Below are 26,716 nucleotides of genomic sequence, written 5' to 3'. Positions count from 1 at the left end.
TATCCCAAATCAGCACTTTTGAAACAGGAAGTGAAATAAAGGGATATGAGGCATGGCTAGAATGGGTGATCTTTTGAGCAAAACACTTCATAGACATGTTTTTTTATATATTTTTATATATCGGAGACCTATGCTATTGCCTAAAAATAGCATGATAGGTGACCTTTAATACACATGTTACACACTGACACTGCCTATTGATACTCTCACACCTTCTATTTAGGATGAGCTGCTGATAATGTTTATTTTCATGATTCATGAATGATATTTTTTATTTATATTCTCATCTTTTCCACCCAGACGTTCAGGTTGGTTAGCCTGCACTCTGAAAAAAACTCAGGTTGAAGTTTAATAATTTAACCATTGGGATATTTTTTTCTCTAACCTCTAGCCTGTTGCTTCTTCCCCTCGCCCATATCTTGGGGATCCAGTTATTCCACTAGACCTCCGGGGATGATTAGAGTTGTGACGGCTGCTAAAAAATGTAATGTTCATATCCTGGAGTCATGAGAGCTTCTGACACAGACACTGCTTTTATCATGCCTGCACAGCAGATGGGTTTTATATCTGATATAATACCTCATACTAATGCAGTGTCAGTTACAGAAATTACATTTACGATCACCCGCTGAAACAGAAACAAACTGTCCAGATGATACTTTATTATTCTTTACTATACCCAGTATCTTGTTTACCATTAATGTATCTTTATCTTTATGGCTCTATAAGTCTATACCAACAGGTTTTTCTTCAGTGTTGTTGTCACGCCAGTACACCCTCCTTATAAACATACCAAGAGTATTTCTCTTTTCTCCTGGTGGAGCTAAGAATCTTTATTATTAAAAAAACATCAATTTTGATACACAATATAGTATATATCTGTACAAAGGAATAGGCTACAGTGCAGTCTTCAGTGTGAGGATTGGGGATGGGGTTGTTATATAAGGAGCCTACATGGGGGAATTGGTGTCTACTGGTAGTTCAAACTAAATCCCCCAACCCTAGTCACTGCGCAAAGGCACGGCTAATAAAGTCAATATCTCACAAATATGTCCCTTTAATAGGCGCAATTGCTCAAATGCATTAACGATCCTTTAGAGCAGTGGTTCTCAACTGGTCAGGCCTCGGGACCCACTTTTTACTTTGTCAATAAATCGCGACCCAACATTTCGAACCACAATCTATTCAACAAAAAATCATGCTGTAATATATACGCTTTTCAGCATACATTATTAATTAAAGTGAAGTACGGTGCATATATCCCTTATATCCCTTCACAGAACTAAAGTATGCTTTTAAAAAAGGTTTAATGAGATTTTTTAAATACTTACATATAAACTACGCATTCTGGTACACTCTGAGAAGAAAATAAATAAATCTATTACTACCCGACATATTTATAATATTTTATGCCATTGTTTGTTTTTCACTTTGTTCTGACAGCTTGCTGCTCCTCACAGAGAGAAGAGCAAAGAGGAGATAGTCTGTGTGAATTACTTTAAATTGTGGGTAAGGGTCGACATCAGCAAAGATGTTTTATTGAGAAGATGATCACTACAACATAAGTTTTCAAAACCGTTTATGGTTACCGGTACTTCCAGTCCAACGCCTACTGCATATGTACAGCGTTAGAACATCGGGCCTTCAAAATAAAAGTTTGACTTTTTCCCCAAAAAAGAGAAAAAGGGAGTTTCAATTTTTTTTTTCTTCGCTCACACATCCGCGACCCACTTCTGGGTCGCGACCTACCGGTTGAGAACCACTGCTTTAGAGAGCACACTGCAGCCCTATCAGTTAACGAGGCTATTTACAATCCAGTCATCGTGGTACCATTAACCCTGAAATGTGCGGGTTAAGTTTGAATAGGTCAAATATCAATGATTCATTCGATGTTTTGTTGTTGTTGTTGTTGTTGTTTTGCTGAGTGTTTCCTTGGAGTCTTTAGTGTTTATGAGATGAAATACTCAGAGGCCTCGGCTGTGCTTTCAAAGCTTGTGTCCATGCTGGGGGTCTGGAACCCCGCCCCTCCTCTGGGATCCTTCAGTAAGGGGATGTATGTGTCGCTGTGACAGGAGCGCATGGCGTGGTCCCACGCTCCGGCTCCGCAGACATGTTTATGGGCAGCGGGAGCCGCCTCCAGCTCACCCTCGCCCGAGCGCAGAGCCATCAGTTCAATCTCATGCTTGGCAGCGGTCTCCAGCACCTGTTGCTTGTTGTAGAACAAAACAAAATTGTTGATGATGGGGTGTATAGGCAGCGCTATGGCTATCACCCCGCACAGAAAGCTGAGGGCAGCATTGCACCGACCTAAAGTAGTCTTGGGGTAGACGTCTCCATATCCCACCGTGGTCATGGTGATCACAGCCCACCAGAAGGACTGTGGGATGCTGGTGAACAAGGTCTCCGGGTGGCTCTGCTCCATGGTGTAGCCCAGTGCGGAGAAAAGGAAGACCCCCACGCCCATGTACATGAGGAGAAGCCCGAGCTCTTTGAAGCTGCTCTTCAGAGCAGATGTGAGGGTCTGGAGTCCGGAGGAATGTCGTGCCAGCTTGAAAATGCGCGCAATGCGCATTATGCGTAAAGCCTGCACCGCCTGCTGCACGTTGGCCAGCTCCATCACTCCTGTGCCGAAGGAGGTCAGAATTAGAACCACGAAGAAAGGCATGATTGCCATGAAGTCTATGATGTTCATGAAAGCCAGGACAAATTTCATTTTGTTTGGTGCGGAGATCAGGCGCAAGATGTACTCGATAGTGAACCAGCCGATGCACAACGTCTCGATGACCTCCAGAGTTGGGTTCTCCGTGAGGTTACCCTCCGAGTCCTCCACCTGCAGGTCGGGGATGGTCCCTACACACATCACCACGGAGGAGACGAGAACGAAGATGAAAGAAACTATGGTGATTATGTGCGCAGGCAGCGAGGACTCCGGCTTCTCCATCAGCCTCCAGAGGCACATCTGGAAGCGCTGCCAGCCAGCTGCAGACGGATCTCCCTCTCTGTCCACCAGGATAGTCCTCACTTTCTCTGCGATCTCTGCAAGTTCATCCTCTACCTCATTCAGGTGGCATTTACAACAGTCGTCCAGAAAATCAGGGTCGATCTTCCAGAACTCCATCTCCTTCATAAAACAAATTGGACAAATGCCTCGTTTTATGTGAATCTCTCCATAATAATACAGTTCAATTATACACTTAAAAGCTTTGGGGTCTCTGTCAAAATAAAATTCCTTTGTGTCCGGGTCGTAGTCGTCACATAGTGAGGATATTTCTTCAGGGGACTTAAGTGAACAGTCCACCAGTTCTGCCAGCCGCGTGTCCGGGTAGCGATTCAACACGTCCCCAAACAACACCTGTTTCACACCGCCGATGTTGACAACAATCTCATTCTCTTCACTGGCTTCAGATCCGTTGCAGTCTGCATACCGCGTCCTTTGGATCCCCCACATTTTTTTGACAACAAGTCCACCAAATAACAGCCCAGGTGATCGCGATGCACTGTCAAAGTGAAACACAAGTCACCAGAAACCCTGGTGCTGTGCGAAAAACATCCAAAACCCTCCAATCTGCGAGTAAATGATATATGTTTGCTCAGAGGTGACTGCAGCGTGAAGTGTTCTTAGCGCCACACAGTCGCGTCTGACAGAGAACAGTACGCCTGTGCGCTCTGAAAAGTTGGCATTGAAGTGCGCGTAATGTCAAGTCAGCCATAATCAAACCACTAGACTTCCGGTGAAAAACTTTCCAATAAAAGCCTATCTGCCTAAGTTCTTTTTTGCTACACCTCCAAACGTTCCTTAATGTAATTTGAGCCCCTCATATTTTATACTGTTCCATCTATCAGTTCACCTATCTTAATACTTAGCAGATGTCTCAAAAAACGCTTCCCATTATCAAACCTTTATTTTTGATTTAATCTAGTTTGCTGCATGTGTACAAGCTCACACATCTGGATCACTTACCTAACTTCAACAGACCGTCAGCACAGCCATAAGACCATTGAGTTATCTGGCCTTTACTGTTATCAACAGGCTTTGATTGCAACAAAACAGACCATGCTTTTATTTTTTAAGTCTATCCGTGTGTTCCGGTTGATATGTCTCGGTGTAGTTGTATTGACGCAGCGCAGTGAAGCCAGGCGCAGCACATTATAAATGTATGCTGCATGTACAGTAATGAATTGCGAAGTAGCAAACAGGAAAATCACAGACACGCACTCCGCTGGGCATCCATGTCAGCCAGCTCGACTTACAACTATAAGTTTATCGATTGATAGGAAACGCAACCAGAAACATAAAGTGTCTTTTTTTCACAACGAAATACTAAAACATGTTTGTTTTTGTTCATACCCGGACGCATTATCTATCATCCATTTTGAATGTATTGTAGGCTATTACCAAATAAATCATACGATTCAAAATACACAGAGGCTTAGTTAGTGAGAATATGGGCTCTGTAAATATAGTGCATCAATAACAATAATATTAATACATATTATTATGGTTGATGGGTTATTATTATTATGGCTATTATTTTTTGTATTATTGTTTTTTTTTTAGCATTATCTTGCAATAATTCATTAGGTTTTATATACTCTCCATTATAACTGCATAAATTCGATTTGTAACAACTTGAACTCTGAGTTATCTGACCAGTTCTGCATGTGCATTCAATGAATTATGAATGTTCTGTCAGACAGACCATGACACTACTTTGCTGGGTTGTCTGTCTCCACCTGGTGGCAGAACCTCCACAATACAGTATCCTTAATACTTCTGTTGTTCTGCTTTCAAAGTATGGTGTAAACTACTGATGATAGGAATCCTTTAACAAGTGATTAAAACAAAAGCTACAAAAAAGTAGGATGTGTTTGTGTTATGAAATACTGTCTCTTCTTAAAGCCAAAAACTACCAAAGTAAAACCTGCAATGCAGTGGAGTCAAGTCAGTGTCTCTATAGTGTTTTAACCTTCTGACAAGAGTAAAAAAACATCAAGTTAAGCTTTCATTTTTGGATTAAGATTAGTAAATCAACAGTGTATTACCGTGAATCTATCAAATGTGAGGAGAGAAGTATATTAAATATTGTAATGCTGTAGAGTTCACATTTGAGGTACTTGTACTTTACGTGAGGGTTTCCATTGTATACTTGTATACTACTCTACACGTCTACTGCAATTATACAACTGCTGAAGTAACTTTGCAGAACATGAGTTTGTAAAATGTTATGCATTGCTTAAAAACACACATCCAAAAACATATCCAAAAGTATTTAAAGGCATAAATTAGCTCCTCTCTACAAAATTAAATAATGGCTACACAATCAGTAATACAAATTCCAGTCCACACTGACAAGGGCTGTTTGTGAGTACTTTTACATATGATACTCAACCAATATATTTGATTATACTGGCAATACTTTCTGTCTGTATTTGTATTTTTGGTTCCATTACTGCCAATCATAATAATGAAAACACAACAGTGGCTTTTAGTAGCCTTTTTTATGTTGAATTTACTTTAAAATACACATGACTTTACTTTCTATTCTGTATAAACATGATGTACTCTTGCGTAACACAATAAGAGGTACATCCTTGTTTTAGTTAATGCATCTTCACTGATGCAATTTACATGCTCCCTTCTTTATCCTCCACTTGTCTTCAGCGTACCGGTTCCCCTTAAACTACACGGCGTTCGCTGATTGGCTGAGACGCAGCGTCGTCGCCTGTGGACCAATCAGCGTGGGCCACGGTGAGCTTTTCCGATGTACTTTTTCTGAGGGAAGCAGCAGCAGCAGTTTCTAACACAGAAGCCTTGCAGAGAGCAGCTATTAACCATGAGATCGTTTATACTTGGTGAGTGAAAGCATTCATGTAACTTATTTCCTGTAATTAAAGTAGTTTTTTTAATGTTTTAACGTGAGGTGTGCTGGGGTGTTTAGGCTACTGTGGTTAGCTCGAATAGCTAAGTGCACAGAACAGTGCCAGGCCTGCGTTATCGTTGAATCAATTGATAAATAAACGCCAATTTCACTTGCTGTTACATCATTCTGCATATAAGCTGTGTATAATAGCCTTACAATGTAATTTCAGTGCCAAGATCATTCCATTGGACACATTTGAGCATGCATTGTTAAGTAAACCTTGTTGTCTCCCTTGTCCTCAGGAGTGCTGGGCTGCTCCCTGGTCCTCTCTGCCCAAGCCTTTTACTCAGCCAGTGATGATGTTGTTGAGCTCAACCCCTCCAACTTCAACAAGGAGGTGCTCCAGAGTGACAGTCTGTGGCTGATTGAGTTTTACGCTCCCTGGTGAGTCCATGTAACTTTGGTGGCCAATATTCAGTGGCAACAAGTGCCCTCAGATCAACCTGGTAGTGGCACAGGGGCCATAGTTTTCACTCATTGTAGTTGCTCCTCCTTATAGAAACATTAACCATATGATCTGTGGAGACTGGTAGTTCCTCATTTGGTCAGATTGCATTTACATCTAAGTTTCTTTTCAGGTAATTCAAAGTGCAGGATATAATGGCACAGGATATAAACAATATTCAATGTGTTATACAATAGGTAGAAGTAGACAACATGCTTACACTAACACACTTTAAAGAAAATAACTTTCTTCTGAAAAGTGGCCCTTTTTGATTTAATTTGGATAACATGGCTGTCATGGGAAGAATCTGCCAGGTCAATAACATGAAAAAGCATGTTGCATATTTATTCAGTGGCAATAAAAGGGACCATAAAATGCTTTATATACCAAGAGCGAAGTCAATTGTGAAGTGAACAAGTATCCAGGAGATTTACATTCCTAAGCATGTTAACAGAAAGGGAAATATGTTATATAAATACAGGGTGTGTTGATATTCAGTCATTTATTTTGGTATTTCTATTGTAATTAATCACTAACCATCAATTTTATTCAACCCCCTTTCTTCTCTTGTTCATCACCACAGGTGTGGTCACTGTCAGAGTCTGACTGCTGACTGGAAGAAGGCTGCCACAACCCTCAAGGTAAACAAAACGCCTCAGGCCATCTGACATTTACCAGTCAAATCAAATATCAGTATGTTGTGTTTACTGCAATTAGCAATATGACTCATATGGGTTAGACCAGTGGTTCCCAACCTGGGGGGCGCAGGCCTCAGATGATTTGAGGCCAAATATCATATTTAGACTTTTTTTTTTACATATAATTGTAACGCAATACATGATTGTCGCTAAAAGCCTTGTCTCTACATTACAATACAAATATTTTTAAGAAATTGATTAATTAATTTTAATAAAAATTAAAGTTAGTACTGTAGCTAATAAAGGCATAATTCAAATACAGCAGTAATTCAAATACTTCAAACAGGAGTCATTTGGGGGGGCTCTTGGGAAAAAAGGTTGGGAACCCCTGGGTTAGACGATGGTACTTTCCCTAGATAATTGCAGCCATGAAAAACTAATTGAATAAGGAAGATATAATGGTATCAGATAAGCTAGAGGTATTATTGTTTATTTCACTCACGGCAAAGACAACATTTGAAGATGCATCCCGGTTGCGAGGTTCACAGCTCTGTTCCCCCTACGAGTGTTTTAGAAGTTTGTAGCTCAGCAGTGAGAATAACAGCAAACAGGCGTGAGGCGTGGGCAGATATGGGACTGTAGTCAAATATTAGTGAGTCTTGTTCTTATTTGAAAGTTAATATTATTCATTGTTTATTTCATGGAATGTGCTTTTCCGCACATAGTTATCACCTCGGATTTTATCTATCCAAACAATATTGTATGCGTGGACAGATCCTGCATACATAAGTGATTGTGGCACTTGTTACTGTTTATCGATGTGTCACTTCCAGAGTTTGTGAATCAGCACACCAATGTTCTGTGAGGAAATGAATAACAAGCTTGCTGTAATTAAAAGTTGAGACTGCACTCTCCAACGTGTCTGTTCTGAAATCCTTCAGGGTATCGTGAAGGTTGGGGCCGTGGATGCAGACCAGCACAAGTCACTGGGGAGCCAGTTTGGCGTCAAAGGTTTCCCCACCATCAAGGTCTTCGGAGCCAATAAGAACAAGCCAGAGGACTTCCAAGGTACACTCGACACCTCTGCACCAAAAAAATAGCTTCCGTTTTTTTTTTTTACATCTTCGAATCTAGAGTATCCTTATCAGGCCCAGCTAAAAGCTGTTTCCTCTTAGGAAATGAGTCGAAAAACGTAATTGCCTTTTAGGGTATTTTCTAAATGTTGGAGTTATCAGAATCCGGTTTATTACCAAGTAGGTTTACACATACAAGGAATTTGCTTCGGTGTAAATGGTGCATACAAAGACACAGAAGAGAATACGTTTATTTTTACAAGGAGCAAAATATGGTGCCATTATAAAAACTATTGTAACAAATAAAAATACCGTACAAATACTATATTCAAAGTGGAGAATTTTGCAGATGTTAAAAGGGGTTGTGCAGGATTTACAGTATTATAAAGAACAAGATATTGTTTGCATGATGTGCATTAATTTAATGTTTTTATGGGGTGGATGGTAGTCACTGCCAGGGGGGGTCCCAGGCCTTGTTAATGTTTATTGTAACAAAGTCTTTAAGTTTCTATAATACATTTTTGGTTGGATTAACTGAGCCCTGCATCTCTTTGCTCTGCAGGGGGTCGCACTAGCCAGGCCATCGTGGACGGAGCGATGAAGTCTCTGAACAGTCTGGTGAAGGACCGGCTGAGCGGAAAGTCCGGCGGCTCCGGGTACAAACAGGTGAGCTCCAGCAGGGATCCTGGGGAGGACATTTCTGACTCAGACTCATTATTTAAAATGAATAAGATCAAACACTTCTGATAGCTTTGATGAGTGACTGTCCACTGCCTCCCAACAGAGCGGTGGCGGTGGTGCTGGCAGCAAGCAGGATGTGGTCGAGCTCACTGATGACAACTTTGACAAGATGGTGCTGCAGGGTGAGGAAGTGTGGCTGGTGGAGTTCTTCGCCCCCTGGTGTGGACACTGCAAAAAGTGAGTATGGTGTCCAAATACTGCAGAGCTAATCAGGGTTTGTTTGTGCTTCTCGAAGAACTAAAATGCGTTGTTCGATAGACTAAGCAATGTTTCTTTCTGGATAAAATGGCCCAGTACATCTGGATATTCCACGGACCAGATTGACAACACTGTTGGAAGTATTATTCAGTAGACTATTATCTTCATTAAAACTGTTTCTGAGATCTGAGCTGTTTTTATTTCTTTAATGTGACACCACTCTGGAACTTTTTCTACGTTGGAGGGCAGCATTTCAGAAGCAGATGTTTAAGAAAGAAAACGTCTTTATAATAAAAAAATTCTTTACTGCTGAATTATTCCTTTCAGTATATCATGTGTGTGTGTGTGTGTGTGTGTGTGTGTGTGTGTTTTAAGCGTTGCTCTCTTTTGTGGTCCGCAGCCTGGAGCCTGAGTGGACAGCTGCAGCCTCAGCAGTGATGGAGCAGACCAAGGGCAAAGTTCGCCTCGGAGCGATGGACGCTACCGTCCACCAGGCGGTGTCCGGCCGCTACGGGGTGAGTGAGGAGTCACTGTGGGGCAAAGTTCTGACAACAACTACTGTTATGAAAGTCAAAGAAAAGTTAGAACGTCCTCCTTTTTCATGATACATGTTGACCACAGTTATTATGCTTTTAACCTTGGTTTAGGTTAAACAAAAATTAAATAGCCAAATTAGTCTGAACTTGATGCGGTCACCGAGCCGTTACACAAGCTGTCAGATCTGTTTGCACGAGTTGGTTTGACCTTTAATCATCCCTGATGGTCTAATCTGAAACCTTGGTACTAAATAGTTAAATGAGTGTTGTTGTTTTTTTTTATATAAACTCAAACATAGACTTTAAGAGAACAAAGCGATTTAAACCAGGTGTGCAGTAAGTCAGAACATGTATTTTCAATCAGGCCTGAGGAAATCTAACTTGTTAATGATTTTTTTTTTTCTCTACTTTTGTATTTCTTGCTCAATGTCATGCTGTTCCAGCTATTGATAACATTTTAGTTTAAGCAATCATTGCAACATCAAAATAAAAGAAAGGGTATTTTACCAATGCTGAATCTCTAGTTTATTATTAATGAGCAACTGAATCAATGGCATTTATTTGCAGCACTGGAAAAATATATGCGTCATGTATTTGTAGATCCGTGGATTCCCCACCATCAAGATCTTCCGTAAAGGGGAGGAGCCCGAAGACTTCCAGGGAGGTCGCACCCGAGGAGACATCATCGCCAGGGCTTTGGATCTGTTCTCTGACCACGCTCCTCCTCCTGAGCTGCTGGAGGTCAGTGCAATCGCGAACTTGCGTCATACATTGGTGGATGAAAGTTTATAGTGCTGACATTAGACTATATTCACAAAAGTGGTCGAGAAGGGCCAAAGTAAATCATCTAGAGGTGATATTTTTTGCATTTTTTAACCACAAGGGAATCCCTTTTTTAAATATATTGTGCTACTTAGTTGATTAAACTAAAGTTCATTCTACCAGCAATTAAACATTCCAGTCAAACAAAAAAAAAAATGATATATCTGTGAAGTGTTGCACGATAACACACTAAAGACAGACATCAAAGGGGGAAACAATCTCATGGTTCGACCCTTTGATGTCTGTCTCTACATGAAATCAGTTCAACTAAATCAGTTTATAATGTTAATGTTTTTTCTCAGATCCTCAGTGAAGACACATTGAAGAAGACCTGTGTGGACAGTCAGCTGTGTGTAATCGGTGTCCTGCCCCACATCCTGGACACAGGTGGGACCAGACACAACTCTCACCCTCAACATGTTGTACCGTTCAGAAAATAACCTTAAGTACTGATCTCTAGAATTCACCTAAAGAAATATCTGTTAAGTCACTCTTCTAGAAAGAGGTACATGTTGCTAATTGAGGCTACGGCCCGCTGACGAAAGCTCTTGTATTTGCAGTATTACGTACTAGATGTCTGTGATGATATTCCAGGAACACACCAAACTCCCGCTTTGTTTTCAGTATCTGCTAGAGTTGCAAGTGAAAGAGACGACAGACAATCAAACTTAAATAACTATTAAAAGTGAGATCTAAAAATAAACCTTAAATCAACACGTATCACCATAGATGGCGCCAAAGCGAACGCAACAGAGATCTTTGAGATTTTGACACTGAATTAAAAACAAAGCATTTCATAACTTTAAGATGAATTAATTACCTTATGTTTTTTCAGCTCAAACTTGTTTAATTGTTATACTGTGTTATTCAATAGCTAATCCAATAACTGCTGAGATCTATTACAAACAATTCTTGACTCACTCGCTCACCATCCTCTGTGTTTGTATCTCACCAGGCGCAGCAGGTAGAAACGGATACCTGGAGGTGATGACGAAGATGGCAGAGAAGTACAAGAAGAAGAGTTGGGGGTAAGACTGATAGACCAGTCACAGGTTTTTATACAAATGACCTCTTTATGACTGTGGCTAATAGTCTGTGTCTCTCTATCAGCTGGCTGTGGACGGAGGCGGGCACTCAGATGGAGCTGGAGGCCGCTCTGGGGATCGGAGGCTTTGGTTACCCGGCCATGGCCGCCATCAACTCTCGCAAGATGAAGTTCGCTCTCCTCAGAGGCTCCTTCAGTGAGACGGGCATTCATGAGTTCCTCAGGTACATTTTCTTTTTTTAGCATTACAAAAATATCAAAATAAAATGACGCCTCAAAGCTGAATGATGTTGTTCATGTTCTCTTCAGGGAGCTTTCTGTGGGCCGTGGCTCCACTGCCACTCTGGGAAATGGGTCCATGCCCAAAGTTCACACTGTTGCACCATGGGACGGCAAAGATGGACAGGTGAGTGGGATCAGACCAGAAATCACATGATGGGCAAAGATGGAAAACTAATGACAAAAGGTTTACAGCTGTTTGACAGAAAGCTTGAAGCTGGGCAGATACTGTATGTTTTATTTATGATACATTAGTTTTACTCTACCGTTCTGCAAAGCAAAAAAATGCCGGCTCTTGTTATATTAATCAGAGGACCGGGTCTTGAGCACTCCACTAAAGATTATTCAGACAAGATAACCTCAACAATATTGAGTAAACTCATGGTAGGCTATGGTATGTCATAAAAATACCATACAATAAATATGAAGTATGCCAAAAAAATCTAAATATAGTAGGGTAGGTCATAGTATTGTATGTGATTAAAGAAAAGTCGTCAGTGTAGTTAAATGCCAGTCAAAGTCAGTGTATAGTCCTGACCAAAGTCAAGAAAGCTGACGAATGAGTGTCATGCCTGAAAGACATCAGAGGGGGGATTTAATGCGTACTGCTTCAGCCTTAGCTACCGCTACCTGCTCCTTGCTGCATTCATGCACACAGAAGAGCAAATCAGGATATCAATAAATCATGATTATGTAATATGGTAGTTGGGAGTTCTCTACATGTTGTTTCTTTTTGAAAAGTCCATGTGTGGTCATTCGTCTCTGCTAATCTGCTAATTTAGATTTTTTTTTTATTCGAAGTGAAATTCTAATCCCATGCTTTGCTAACAGTCGTCTTTGATTATATTCTGCAGCTTCCCGAGGAGGAGGACTACGACCTCAGTGACGTCGACCTGGATGATGATGAGTTTTTGTCTAAAATTGAGTTATGAGCCCAAAGGGGGCGGGACCTGATCCAGGCCGGCAGGTGGAATCTGGTCTGATCCGGTCCTGTGCGACCCGCCTCCTCTCTCCTGTGGACGAATGGGAGGCCCGGTCGCCCAGTTACTGAAATTTTCCAGAAAAGACACAAGAGACACCTGCCGTTTCTCACATCTGTCAATCACACAGGACCAGGAGGGAGGGAGGGAGGGGGGGGGCGCGCTGTGTCGTGTCGTGTCCCTGGAGTGACCCCTGCTTCACATACCTGCTGAACGTCACTGATTTAAATGGCCGCCCCCAGCTGAGGAGAGGAGGGAGGAGGTTCTGAATGGCATTTCAGTGGTTCATTCAAGTCTTTTTCAAACACTGTTCCCCTCTCCCCTCCTCAGCCCTCCTTTAAAAAAAAAAAACCTATTTTAAAATGTGTACTTGTCAAAGTAACACTTCAATAATCAACCCTAATGTGACTTATATTTTTTTTGTTCTCTTTTTTCAACCCGTAAGTGAGTCTTGTTGGGTTTTCCATCATGTCTTTCCAGGACAAGGGGATATCGTGGGACTTCTTGTGTAGATTTTCTTACACGACTTTATTTCATTGTGTGAAAACAACATTTTTGTTACAAAAATAAAAACAGATAAAAACAATCACAGCCTCCTTATTTACGTAAACTGTTACAAAATCAGAAATCTCATCACAGAGCGCATGCAATACCAAATGTAGAAGTTGTCCAGAAGAGCAACGTGACATCCTGAACAACAACGAGCCGTTTATCAACACAGGTAAAGTTGAAGTGATAATTAGTTTCCTCTAGGTGTAACATAATGGGATTGATAATACTTGCAAGCATTTTCTCCAGTCAGTATAAATATATGATATGGCACTTCACTTAAGGAGAACAGGTAAAAGCCATTTCAAGGCAAGGGAGCTTTGGAAAAAGCGATATAGAAAAATACCTCTACTGAAGCACGTCAGTCCACAGAGAGGGGGCCACATTGACAAGAGAAATATTCATTCATGTAAACAATAAGACTAGGAGTGTTTGAAAAAGGAAAGGATTGTCTGGTGAGGGGGTCGGATTGTGTTTCAGTGTGTGTGTGTGTTATTGTCTCTTTCCTCCTCAGAACTGACGAGAGGCTCCCTGATCCGACTGCAGCAGTCTGACAATAGACGGGTCGCTCTTGGCACCTTTAATGAACTCCTCCAACGACAGTCTACCTGTGAAGCAGAGACCCAGAATAAAGGATTCAGTCGCAGGCAGTGGAGCGTGTGATGGACGGGTGAGTCACGCAGAAAAAAGCCTCCAACACCTAGCAGGAAAACCTCTGATGGTTATTTCAGGCGTCGGTGCCTTCAACATATTCTCTGCTACCCCAGACAACAGCAAAGGCAAAGTGTGCTACACTTAGAAAATAAATAACAATGAACTTGCAGTGACATGTTATGACTGAATAATTGAGTCATAGCTGACAAATCAACCTGCAGCTGAGTCTTATAATTCAGGGTGCACTGATTTGAGAAAAATAGGAATTGGCAACATCTGTATTTTATTGTATATATCAATATTACTGGTTCCAACTCAAAGAGCATGACACATATTTAAAATTATTTTTATCAAATTATAGCAAAAATTATTCCAATAAAAATATTATTAATTAGAAATATTATCATATTATATGGATTTTTAGATTATAAACAAGGGGTAACTAAATATTCTTTGGAAGCAACACAATTAAAAAATAAAAAAGAATTAATAACTACAAAAACCCGTCATAGTTACTCAAAATTAAATGGTTTAATAGTAACAATGTTCTTGCACTATTTAAATTTTCAACAATATATCTTGTATATTGGTAGTGTGTTCCACCGACCAATAGTCAGCATATTGCAATATTGCATCATTTGTTTGAGTGTTCGACCACAAAGATAAAATGCAACAGTTGACCGTGATTGGTTTAAAAATAAATACCGCTCTCCGTCACACAGCATCTGTGTAAATGCATTAGGAAGGCGTGTCGGCTGCAGCTGTGCCCCCAGGCCTGGTCTGCTGATCTTATTAAACTTCAGACACACAGTTTGACCTCCAGACTTCCTGGACCTCCTGCTTCAACACACACTGCCCAATGTCAGAGGAGTGGCTCTAAATATCTTACAGCTTGTGAAAGGGTTAAGTCCACGGCACATGGCTGCAGCGTCACCTTTTCACACTAAATGTCAAGCCTCTGACGTCGAGCTGGCTCAGCAGGCCGAGGTGCAAAAGGCTGTTAATTATCTGCTGAGTCATGTTATGTCACGTTGTTACATGACGTCCTATTCTCTGTCAGTGTCTTTCTCTCTCTGTCCTCCATCTTCCAAATGTCCTGTTGTTTTGAAACCTGCTCTGTGGCGGTCATTGTTTAATGTCAAAGATCATTCTATTTAAGAAAATTGAAAAGTTGATTTTTAATTTAAACAACAATACAGAATGGACGTGAGACGGGTGATCGAAGAGGAAGGCACTAAGACAGGCTACATGTCAGGATGGGTTGTTTTTGATGATGTTGTTTTGCCTGTTTACACTGGGGTAAAAAGTATGAATATTTATGTCCAACTTTAAAGGGTCGGTTTGGGCAAGTATTCACTTCTTACTCCTTATTTTTACGAAAAAATATAATCAACTTCTTCTATTCTTACCATCATTGTCAATGTCCATCTGTCTGAAGATCTTGTCCGTCCTTTTCTCCGGGGTCGATTCATCCTCAGGCATCTTCATCACTGATGAGACCATTTTGTAAATTGCCTACAGAGAGGAGTGGAAACGATTGCTGTTATGAGCATCTTTATTGTGTCGTCTGGAGAAGCTTTTAGGAACAGAAGATACAAAAGAAGTGTTCCCACCTGACCCGTTTGTTACATCTGTCTGTCTGAAAGCTTTGACCTGCTTTCTGTTGCTACCTGGTAATGATGCTGCTTTGGCAACTGAAGCTCATCTTGCTCTCGCAATAACACACTGTGAACATTTCTCAGATGCATCTATTTGTATCTTTTACAGCTCAACACTTTTTCAGAATCATGTTAAAGGTCTGGGATGTGAGAGGTGTTGTGGAAAAACAGAAAGCATTCACTGATAACACAAGCTCTGATGCTTTTGAGTTTTTTGCACATTCATTTGTATCCACAAACAACGTACTGAGCCAATATTGATTTGGGTGCTGCAGGCTGCTCGGCTCACCATATTGGGAGAGTAAATATAGCCATAGAGATAAGAAAGAAAACAGAGAGGGCAGCCTGCATCCATGATGTGAGGAGAACATATCAGAAAATGACCTCTAAAACAGTCTCAACACAGAAAGCTCTGGGACCAGTAGTGGATGAATCCATATTTGGAAACTGCTCTTCAGATAATTGATTAATTATTTCAGTCATTTAGCAGCAAATGTATTAAGAAGTCCTCAGCAGCTGAGATGTGAAGGTTGGCTTTTTGTATGTATGTTAGGGCTGCTCAATTAATCGTATTTTAATCGCAATTACGATTTTGGCTTGCAACGATTATGAAAACCACATAATCCGAAATAAAACGATTATTATTATTTATTGGTTTTTCAGTTGAATTATACTTAAAGTTCAGGGTAATCAACAGTTTTTTTCAATAAATTTATGTTTTCAAAGTAAATGGATATTCGTTTTTAATAATCGTCATATCAATTATTGACCCAAATAATTGAGATTATGATTTTTGCCATAATCGAGCAGCCCTAATGTATGTTTTAGTAAACTGAATATGATCAATGAATATATTTTGAGATACCATTTACCATGTTGTTTCGTTTGCCGATACAAACAACATAGTACCCAACACATCGTTTGTTTGAATATATTCGACATGCTGTATTATGTTTTATTTTTTTATTACTTAGACGTACTATACTATGTTTTTGTTTACTTTTATTATTAAATACTAGACTTTATCGTTTTCTTTGCATATTTTTGACATACTATACTGTTAAATCAGACAATTAGTTAGTTGCAGCTTTATTTGGAATTCAAATCTGTAGAAAGTAACCTCTGTGTGTAGCCTTAAGTCTGGAATGAATAGAAATGATTATGGATATACTGTATATTTGTTTGAAAATGTACTGATAAGATCCATCATAGGTGGAAATAATCATTTGATAACTAGTCAAAACATTTAAATTATAATTTGTAGCATTTGAGTAATCATTGTGTAGTATCAGCAACATTTTAAGTACTCATGAAAGACAGATAACAGAGCCTCATTAGGTTGCGTTTATATCTCAGAAGGGGCAGAATAAGGCTGATCTTGACCCAAACTAGACAACAGATTGATATATAAACATAGAATATACAAACAATGAATAATACAGTTTATCCTCACCTGAACTATCTCCAGCATCTCGGCCCGGCTGATGTATCCGTTCCCGTCCAGGTCGTACATGCTGAAGGCCCAGCGCAGCTTCTGCTCCAGCCCGCCGCGAGACGTGACGCTCAGGGCGATGATGAACTCCCTGAAGTCGATGGTGGCGTCCCCGTTGGTGTCGAACGTGCGGAAGACGTGCTCGGCGAACTTCGAAGCGTCTCCGTAGGGGAAAAAGTTGGCATAGATCTTCTTGAACTCCTCCACGGTCAGGTGTCCGGTGGGACAGTCCTTGAGGAAGCCGCGGTACCACTCCTGCAGCTCGTGATCCGTGAACTCTGTGTTTTCCCGGAGGTCGTTCAGGACCTCGGGCCGCAGCTTGCTGTTCTGTTTCCCCATGACTCAGCGCTCTCAGGACGGCAGGCGGGTAGCTGGTGTGTGGACCTTCTCCTCACACTTCTCCTCTGTGCTTCTACTCTCCTCGTGTCCTATGCTCTGCCTCCTCTGCTCCTGCAGGTGACCAACAACGCTCATTAATATCCCTGTATGAGTATCATAAATCATTCATCGGTTCAATAATTTCTCTCGGCTTGCAGCGGTGTTGTATCGTAAAAAGTGTGCTGATGAACTGCCAGGCTGGGGGAGGAATCTGGAGCAAGATGTAAGGAGGTTACAATATGTGTGTCTATGTGTGCGTCTCAGTGAATACACTATTAATTCTCCAGCAGGGTGATAATCTATCGACCCTTAACTGCATGGTGGAGGTGGTGCAAGTGTCCTGGGTCATTTTAATTCTCAATTAATCCACTTCAATAAAGGTCAGACTGATACCGACTGTTGTTAGTGAAATGGTCAGACATCCAAGTAGACCCCCTCACACAAAACTACACCGACTATAACACCTCTTGTTGTTAAATGGATCGCATCAAGCGCTGAACCCGGGTGGACAGAGCCTTCTCCGTGGCTGCCCCCTCCCTCTGGAACTCACTCCCACAACCCATCAGAGACAAAAAACTCAAAAACTCACCTCTTCAATCTGGCTTTTAATGTGTGATTGTTGTTGTATTGCTTGATTTTAATGACTTTAACTATATGTATGTGTTCTTTTCTTTTCACTATCTATGTGAAGCGACTTTGAGCACCTGTAAAAGCGCTTACCAAAAAAAAAAAAAGATCTTTTTTTTTTTTTTTTTGACTAAGTGAAAAAAAAAAAACTATGTGCAGTATATATGCCGTTAAAAACTGTACTTTATATACCTGACTGCTAAATCCTCAGAACTGTTACAGGATGTGTATTTTTGTAAAATGTGTAACTTTTCTATTGTAATTTTTTTATTTTTTATCTTTAGTACTTTTTCTATGCATGCTTAGGTAACATTACGCTGTCTTTGGCTCTTTTCTGCTGTAACAATGTACATGTCCCCTCTGTGGGACTAATACAGGGATTCTGATTCAGCTCAACAATAATCTGTGAAGGTGGAGTTCAGACACTGATTGAAGATGGAAAGACAAATGATGGATACAAAAAATACCAATGTAAACAGGGAGAATGAACCATTTGACCACCTGGGCCTAATCACCTCTGGCTTCTATCTAAATCCGTTACCATGGTTATATTCTGCAAAATGGGTTTATTCATGTATGCAGGGGTACGGATGATTGAGGTTATGAGGATGCATAAACGCAACACATCCAGGGTAAAGCCATAACAGCATAATAAGGATTAGATGGGACACTGTGTGCATGCAAAAGGTTAGGACACTTTGGGCTGCTTTGCTTTTTAAGTTTACAAACAGTGTGGTGGGGGCAGATGTTATTTCTCGAATAAGAAGAAAGCACTTTGGTTTCTTAGTAAGAGTTGAAGAATTGAAAAAAAAGTATCCCTTGTCAGCTTATCCTCTTTTTTTGAAAATAAAAGGAAGACATTTTGCAAAACCTGAGCAAATCTTTTACAACACGACTCTGGTTAAGTGTGTGGGAGGGACAGAAAGAGAGATGTGCGGGGGCAGGGAGGAAGAAAGAATGGAAAAAGTATGACACATAGAAAGAAAAACTATTTCCAGCTAATACCAGCGGTTCAATTACATAATCATTCTTCTGAATAACACCTCCACTCTTCTGTGTTACGTATAATGACTTTACGGGAGAGAGAGAGATGTATTATCCCCATGCTCTCTTACGTTCAGTTATTGAAATCCCATTACTCCTGTGTTATTGGCAACAGCACGATTTTATCGGGGCGTAGAATCAATGAGCTCAGTGTGAATTTGGATGAGGTTTTCTTTTTTACACACGGACGCCCTCATTACTCATTTTCACACGGGGGTGTCATTTCCTGCAATTTCATGAATCGCAGTCACAGAGTCGCGTGAGAGGCAGATCTGAGGAGCAGCCAGTGACATAAAGTCTTAACAATGTCACTGGGGCTTAAGGATGGAAAATAAATCAATGGAACCAGATGCACTTTAAATACAGCTCTCCTCCACAGTTCCCTTATTCGTGCAGATTCAATTATAAAATCAGCAATTCAGCAAAGGGCAATTAAAGGTTTAATAAATGTTGGAGTTGCTACAAAAACAACATATCCTAAATGAATGAGGCTAAACACCAACCGATGGAGTGTGAAAGGTTGTGATTTAATTGCCATAACGACAATCTCGCACTAAATGCACATTCTATGAACAATCTTGCATTCTCAAAATATTGAAATGACTGTTATTTTGTATATATTTTATTGTTTTGTTTTGATCTAGGTCTTAATGTGTGCATATGTCACATGTGTCTTTGACTGTGTGTATATATATACATTTGTTTGTGTATTTGTTTTTGCACAAATATTTTTATATACATTGTTTTTATATTCTGAATTGTGGGAAATGGTATTTTGATCTCTCTGTCTGTACAAACAAACTGGAAAATTGACAATAAAGTTGACTTTGATAATATTACATTTCTTTTTCAGTATAAGTGTTTCAAAATTTAAATTCTCCAAGCTCTGTAAGATTGTTTTTCTTTGAGCTAAATTTTCAGATTTGGCCAAACGGAATCCCTACAAAAATATAATATGTGATGTGATATGCTTTAAATCAGAGCAAAAGCCTTTTATTGCATTAAAATATCATAAGATTTTGTGGGGCCTTGTCCAACTCTGTGGCAACCTTTATGGCTTAACGTTGCAGGATTGACCAAGTAGAATAAAAGGGCCGCTCAGTCTTATATCACTATCTGCTGTTTAAACAGGGTTGTGGGATAAACTCCACACTGCCCTGCAGGCCGCCGTCCTTCCGCTCTAACATGAAACAGGATGAGGAAGAAGCAGCATCTCCTCCGCTCAGGGTCACAAGGCCTCTTCCAGGACAGCTCAGTGCTGAGTCGGAGCAGACACAAATATGGGCGTTGCTATTTCTTCCCTCACACTCACAAAACCACATGAAACCCGGAAGATTCCAGGCTGAAACGTGCTGCCATGATATTTCAAGGCCCTCTGCTGCTAAATTAAGAGTTGGCTTGTAAGAAGAGACAGTTATAATTTGGGGAGAAAACAGCTAAACAGAGTGTCTCCGGTGAAAGGAATGTTGGTTAAAACAAACTCGCAAAACAGTTTTAGAGATTCTCCTGGCGTCTGAAATATGCTCTTTAAAGCTAAACAAAAACAAACATTTCCACAAACAAATCATGGGTTACAATTAAAGCGTATTACATACGACTTGAGTTACTCATATCCTAGAATAAAAATTTGAGAAAGCAGGACAAAAAAAAGTAGCCTTCCAATCGAAAACGGGGGACAAGCGATGTTGTTTTTTCTTTTTATTCCTAGGTATTCACAGGCCTGCATTTGAGACGTCACAGGATGTTTTAGATGTTTTCACAGCTGGGAGCTGGGACAGTCATTTTTTTTTATATAAGGTTGCTACTTGTGTCCAGTGGAAAATATTTTTGAAATGTGGTCAGAAATAACTGCGAGATATTGTTGTGACATCTACATGACCTTCTTTGCAGAGAGAATCTCGCTCTCACTGCAACAGAATAAGTTGTCTTATAGGCTGTCTGTGAGTGTTGTTTGATACGCAGCAGCCCCTTGAAATCCAGATTTGGTGTTTGAAATGACCCTCAAATACACAGCAACTCGCCCCTTGTCCCCAACCCCCATAGCCAGTCCTGCTGTGACTGTATGGGCCACTTTTTCCAGCGGGTTCCCTTCCTAATGAGACTGGTTCACATGACGCTCCATTGCAGCAAGTATCCCCCTCCCCAGATCTTGTAAACCCCCAAACAGGCCAGTTTCACTGCCGTTTGCCATTCTTAGGAACGCTTCATTTCCTGGGTAAGGGCTTGTCAAAAACAAAGAAGGCCTCCACTGTTTTCCTAGATGCTCATTACTTCTTGTATTAGCGAAGAAGACATTTCAAAGGAAGGAAACAAGGGAGAGGTGAAGGGTGTGTGTTTGGATACATGCTGATTGAGCTCATTATGCTTCTGACTGTTCAAGGAAACAAGCTGTTTGGCAACAAAACAATTGATAGATATAGCCAATAGACATAATTAAGTGGTAGCTCTTTTGATTATCAGTGAACTGAGAAGATCATTTTGTCAGGTTCCTTCTTCTGATTTATAAATAGTTCCTGGTTGTCTATACTAAAACAATTATATGTTTGGTTTGGACTGTTTATCAAACTACACATAAATCACATACAACATTTTGAGACTGTTTGTTGAACTAAACAAGACAATTGAAGACCACCATAACCTGGCTTTTACCATAGGACATTATGATTTTTTTCATTATTTGCAGTCCTAGATTTGACAGAAGATGTATTATTAATTAACTCTGCAAACACATGACAGAGAAAACACTGATATACTGTAGCTTGGTGCACAGAAAGAAAGCATCATTTGTAGTGGTGTGTGTGGTGTGCTTGCTGTGCAGTGGAAAGGCAGAGCAGCAGGCAGCCTGAAGTTGTGTGTACTGCTCTGTGGTGCTAACACTGCATCAGGTGGGTGAGGCATTAGTCCAGTGTTAGAGGAAGAAAGAGTACAATTAGTTTTCCAAAATCTCACACGTACAGCACTGCTTCGTGGCAGTCTCTTTGAATTAGCGTCAGAAAAAAAACATGCAGTAGTTCAGGATTAAGTCCCCTGACACACCAGTCGTCAAGGCAACAGGATAGTAGTGCTAAGGCTTAAGAAAGGGAGACGGTGTAACTATCAATCAGGTCAGGAGATGAATCTGAAAATCGGTGTGATTGCATTTCAAATGTGTGACGTTGGTTTCAAAAATGGTTTAATCTAATAGAAACCAGACCATCAACTAAAATGATTTAATGCATCATTAATAGCTGTTGCTCAAATGATCATTACTGGAAAATCAGCACAGTTATTTTTATTTGACCAGTGAGGTTGAAAGGATGTTTCTTTTTGGATGGACTCTTCACATGTTGGCTTTGGTGTTGAATTAAAAAAGTGGGAGATGAAAAAGTGGGAAATATTAGTTGAAATGAGTTGCCGGGCAAGCATGCAGAGTTTTAAGGGATGTATAATTCCAGATTTTACAATGTAATATTGCTACTTTTACTTAAGTAAATACTCTGAGTACTCCTTCTCCTTCTGCCTACCAGTAAAGGAACATTTAAATACGTTTTTTGATAATGATTTCAAACTTGCCCAGCCTTACTCTGACTTCAATCAAATTAATGCATGAATATCAACTATTTCATTTGTATTGGTTTACATTATGTTTCAAGCTAGGTAGAAAGCTTGCCTTAAATACAATATCATTTTGCTGGATAACACTTTAAAACTTTTTTAGTTGAAGTGAGATGTAGGCTAGGCAGTGGTGGAAAGTAACGAAGTACATTTACTGAAGTATGGTACTTGAGTACACTTTTGAGATACTTGTACTTTACATGTGTATTTAAATTGTTTGCTACTTTGTAATTCTGTCCCACTCCAATTAAGACTTTTACTACATTTACGTTTGAACCTTTAGTTACTTTGCAGATATGGATTAATGATGTCTATAAGCAACACTTAAATTGGACTTTAGTTACACATGGAGTAAAATTCACAAGCTACCCTGCAGTATACAAATTAAAAGTATCTGAATCTTTACCAGCTTAGATTCACTTTAATGCATCGATTTAATAAAAATCATCTGGAATGGGCCAATTAAGAACTTTTAGTACTTTAAGTATATTTTGATGCTAATACTTTTGTACTTTTACTTAAGTAACATTTTGATTGCAGGGCTTTTACTTGTAACAGAGTATTCCTACACTCTGGTACTTGTACTTTTACAAGATTGTACAAGATTTGAGTACTTCTACCACCTCTGAGGTTTGGAGGGTGTAGCCCTTATCCTATAAACAGCCTCCTCCGTTATGGACACATTGCCACAGCAGACCAGGATACAATATGGAAGCACCGGAGATGACTGGACATAGCTTTAAACAGTATTTTATATATAAAGTGATGTAAACTTACCTAATAAAGGAGTCGAAAAGTCCTCTTCGGTTAAGCCCACTTTCACACCTCACGCCAACTTTAAGTAGCGAACCTCCTACTGATAAAACTCTTAACAAAAAACCAACACGGGAGTAATTAAAGATGCTCGAGTCGCTGTAACTACGGTGTGTCACTTTCAGACAGAAACAAGATTATTTTAACAGGCTAAATGTTATTTTTGTTTCTTATGTGTCGATTCTTCCTCCAGTCCCCTGTGTAGCGGCTTTATCGTTTAGTGGAAGATGTGGCACAGAGCTCGGTTTTCTTCCGACTTCCCCACTTTACAACTAAAGGGTTTTATTTTCCCTTCGAAGGCAATTTAACATTCTTGGTCTGAATGCTGGAAATAACTGCATCATTTGGAATAAAAGGAATGAGAACACGTCTCAAAAGTAAATGTAGCCATTAGCTAAAATGTAACTTATGACGGTTTAACAACTTCTTGTGCTAAAAGGAAACCCCCCACCGAAGACAGAATGGATCCGTCCACACTCACTGCTTCCATCGTAGAAACAGTCGCAGCAGCGTCCTGTGGAAAATTATCACTGGAGACTATTATTAGCACAATATCTAAAATAAACGGTTCACATTTGAGGGAAAATCTTGATAGTGTGACATGTACTGATTAACTTCACCAAATATACACAATACAATGCAGAACCCCATGTAAAACAGTTAGTATACAAATGGATTATAAGGAATTCTGGGATAAACTACAGTAGCCTAGGACATCATATACTGAATGATGTAATACCCCTATGATTGCGTACAAAGAGAAAGTACACAACAGAGAGAATAAACAGAAAGTGTTATAGTAGCAAATGTGTTAATATTATGCCTTCTTGGTGGAATTAATTACAACCTACAAACACCAGCATCATCTTGTGTTGGGATGAAAAACCCTGTATTTATTAAAGAACCATGTGGTACACGCTGAGCTAAAAAGTGGTATATCATAATGTATATATTATATAATGAATAAGGTATAACCTAATTAAAATGTTCCCCTGTATGATTTATCTCTCAGATCCTCTGAAGATGTACACTTTTCCATCAGTACCTATGACAGTAACCTCAGGCTATAGTGACACTGCAGGCAGGGCGGTGTGTATGTCAGCATTTCAGTAAGTGGATAAATAATTAACTTTGTGTGTGTGTGTGTGTGTGTGTGTGTGTGTGTGTGTGTGTGTGTGTGTGTGNCGGACCCACTTTGCTATCAGAAACAATGCCCGACTGTTTTGGATGTAATATGGTCGGTGTTTACATTAGCATCGCTAACACTCAGAGCTGACCTGTACTGGAGAGCATGTCAGTACAGGTCAGCTCTGAGTGTTAGCGATGCTAATGTAAACACCGACCATATTACATCCAAAACAGTCGGGCATTGTTTCTGATAGCAAAGTGGGTCCGCATTTCAGATATTACGTCATATCGGACGCAAATCTGGATCAGCTCCGTTGTTCCCCCATTTTTAGANAAAGGAGGGGGCTGAGCTCATGCGGGAGATTCTACCGGCAGATACTGCGGTGATGAAACGCCATATCATGGATTATCAAGGATTATTTCTGAAACAGTATGGAGCTCAAAGGCTTTCTCTCTTGCCGGTTATACCACAAGGTGAGTTCCTTTCTATTTCCTGCTTCTTCACACACATGCTCTCCAGTACAGGTTAGCTCTGAGTGTTAGCGATGCTAATGTAAACATCGACCATATTACGTCCAAAACAGTCGGGCATTGTTTCTGGTAGCAGCGTTTCTGATAGGGCCGTGGGTGTAAGTAAAGCCAGCCTACATTTCCGATATTACGTCATATCGGACGCAAATCTGGATCAGCTCCGTTGTAGCAACGTTTTTAGAGATTTGGGTACGGAGGAAAAGAGAGAGGGTTTTATTTTCTGATGCTGCGTGAGTTCCCTGACACACCGGGGACACATCTTTATGTATAAAATACATCAAAAAGTGTATTTTGCATGATAGGTCCCCTTTAATGCATTACTGCTCTTAGTTGGGTGAAACTTGAAAGGATGATTCGCATTCACACTGTGCCCCATGTTTAAAAATGATCTCTAAATTGGCTTGATGGGCACAATACTTAAAGGTTAGAGTTTCACAGTTTGAAAGATCTCAACTACTCTAAGTGACATTAAACGTTCTGCACCAAAAGAACAATCTTTAGAAACTACATTAGTTGGCACGGTAGGGGAGATATAATTAAAGTTTGACACATTTAATTCAGATGTCATGTGTCAAATGTCAGTGGTTAGATTCTGTAAATGTATGATTTCTATCAAGACTGTGTTCCTGTGCCCAGTCTCTTTTTGTGACATTTTATGAAATGTCTTGAATGTAAAAACATGCTTTGTGCATGCGTTTTTTTCCTACCAAATATGGGACCAATAAAAATATGGAGGCAGGTAGCCGTGATGGTTTGGGTGGTGGATGTATGGAGATATGTGGGATCATCTTTCAGCTTGCATGTACGTCACATAAACATATTTACACAGCCTCCCTAACGATGGACTCCTTCCCCTCATTTAAGCCAAACTGTATCACAGTGTTTCCTAATCCTTATCTGATATTCCTCTACAGTCCACATTAACTCAACTAAAGCAACACCAGTCATTATGTTTGATTAATTTTATAGAAGTGGATATTGTTCAAATATTATTTTATTTGTTGACAATTTGTTGAAGTATGCATTCTTAGGCCTACTTTTACCTTTTGGAGTGAAGTCCACATTTTAAATATATATCATTTATTTGTTTTACTTTTCTTTGACTTTAAGCATATTATTTTAAAAATGTGTCTGTTACTTTTAATACATATTTTAACCATACATATGTTAAAAGAACGTTTTTAGAAAATGGGAAGTATTTATCTTGTAATTATTTTTTATCGTAACGAGGGAATGTCTTTATGTTGCTTTGTGAAGGATTAAACAATAGCTTTTTTGCCTAAATTGGTACCTGAAAGTAACATTTAAAGTGTGATTACTACAACAACCCACACATTTTAATCGAATGAAGAGGAGTGATACATCTTACTGCTGCCTCACTGACAGAGTGCCTGCTCATTGCATCAATCACTGGGACAGGACGTCAGATTGTTTGGAGGACACTCATTCAGTATCAGCTCTTTGATGTTTGATGTTTTTGAATGAGCAACAGTTTAAGTTGTGCCGCTTGAAAGACAGATCATGATGGAGGTCCGGCAGGTCTCCACAGCCTGTCCACCCACTCATGTCC

The 26,716-nt window shown here is 40.0% G+C and overlaps 3 protein-coding genes across 3 annotated transcripts; 1 reads left to right on the top strand and 2 right to left on the bottom strand.

Annotated features, from left to right (window-relative positions):
* Positions 1–1,714: 1,714 nt before the first annotated feature.
* On the bottom strand, positions 1,715–3,709 carry LOC104956173 (potassium voltage-gated channel subfamily F member 1-like). Its single transcript, XM_010783628.1, has one exon. The coding sequence runs from the start codon at positions 3,446–3,448 to the stop codon at positions 1,949–1,951; it is 1,500 nt and encodes a 499-aa protein (XP_010781930.1). The 5' UTR covers positions 3,449–3,709; the 3' UTR covers positions 1,715–1,948.
* Positions 3,710–5,740: 2,031 nt separating this feature from the next.
* pdia6 (protein disulfide isomerase family A, member 6) lies at positions 5,741–13,264 on the top strand. The gene is made up of 13 exons (XM_010783626.1): positions 5,741–5,853; positions 6,164–6,305; positions 6,950–7,007; positions 7,946–8,072; positions 8,640–8,743; positions 8,862–8,995; positions 9,417–9,531; positions 10,153–10,293; positions 10,677–10,761; positions 11,330–11,402; positions 11,485–11,643; positions 11,729–11,825; positions 12,553–13,264. The coding sequence occupies exons 1-13, from the start codon at positions 5,835–5,837 to the stop codon at positions 12,628–12,630; spliced, it is 1,332 nt and encodes a 443-aa protein (XP_010781928.1). The 5' UTR covers positions 5,741–5,834; the 3' UTR covers positions 12,631–13,264.
* hpcal1 (hippocalcin-like 1) lies at positions 13,188–23,723 on the bottom strand. The gene is made up of 4 exons (XM_010783627.1): positions 23,452–23,723; positions 16,993–17,481; positions 15,291–15,396; positions 13,188–13,835 (listed from the first exon to the last, which is right to left on the bottom strand). Exons 2-4 carry the CDS (start codon positions 17,368–17,370, stop codon positions 13,738–13,740), a joined length of 582 nt encoding a protein of 193 aa, XP_010781929.1. The 5' UTR covers positions 17,371–17,481; positions 23,452–23,723; the 3' UTR covers positions 13,188–13,737.
* Between the last annotated feature and the right edge of the window lie 2,993 nt (positions 23,724–26,716).

The sequence above is a fragment of the Notothenia coriiceps genome, unplaced genomic scaffold (assembly GCF_000735185.1).
Source record: "Notothenia coriiceps isolate Sejong01 unplaced genomic scaffold, NC01 NC01_scaffold00025510, whole genome shotgun sequence".
NCBI lineage: Eukaryota > Metazoa > Chordata > Actinopteri > Perciformes > Nototheniidae > Notothenia > Notothenia coriiceps.
Note: the sequence above shows the minus strand (reverse complement) of the source record. Positions and strands in the feature narration are given on the sequence as shown.

Excerpts from the sequence above, each read along its gene's own strand:
- LOC104956173 (XM_010783628.1), bottom strand. The coding sequence starts at position 3,448 with ATGTGGGGGATCCAAAGGACGCGGTATGCAGACTGCAACGGATCTGAA.
- pdia6 (XM_010783626.1), top strand. Across the intron at positions 7,008-7,945 it reads AGGCTGCCACAACCCTCAAG|GGTATCGTGAAGGTTGGGGC; the intron begins GTAAACAAAACG and ends GAAATCCTTCAG. Across the intron at positions 8,744-8,861 it reads GCGGCTCCGGGTACAAACAG|AGCGGTGGCGGTGGTGCTGG; the intron begins GTGAGCTCCAGC and ends GCCTCCCAACAG.
- hpcal1 (XM_010783627.1), bottom strand. The coding sequence starts at position 17,370 with ATGGGGAAACAGAACAGCAAGCTGCGGCCCGAGGTCCTGAACGACCTC. Across the intron at positions 15,397-16,992 it reads AGATGCTGGAGATAGTTCAG|GCAATTTACAAAATGGTCTC; the intron begins GTGAGGATAAAC and ends TCCTCTCTGTAG. Across the intron at positions 13,836-15,290 it reads GATGGACATTGACAATGATG|GTAGACTGTCGTTGGAGGAG; the intron begins GTAAGAATAGAA and ends TCTGCTTCACAG.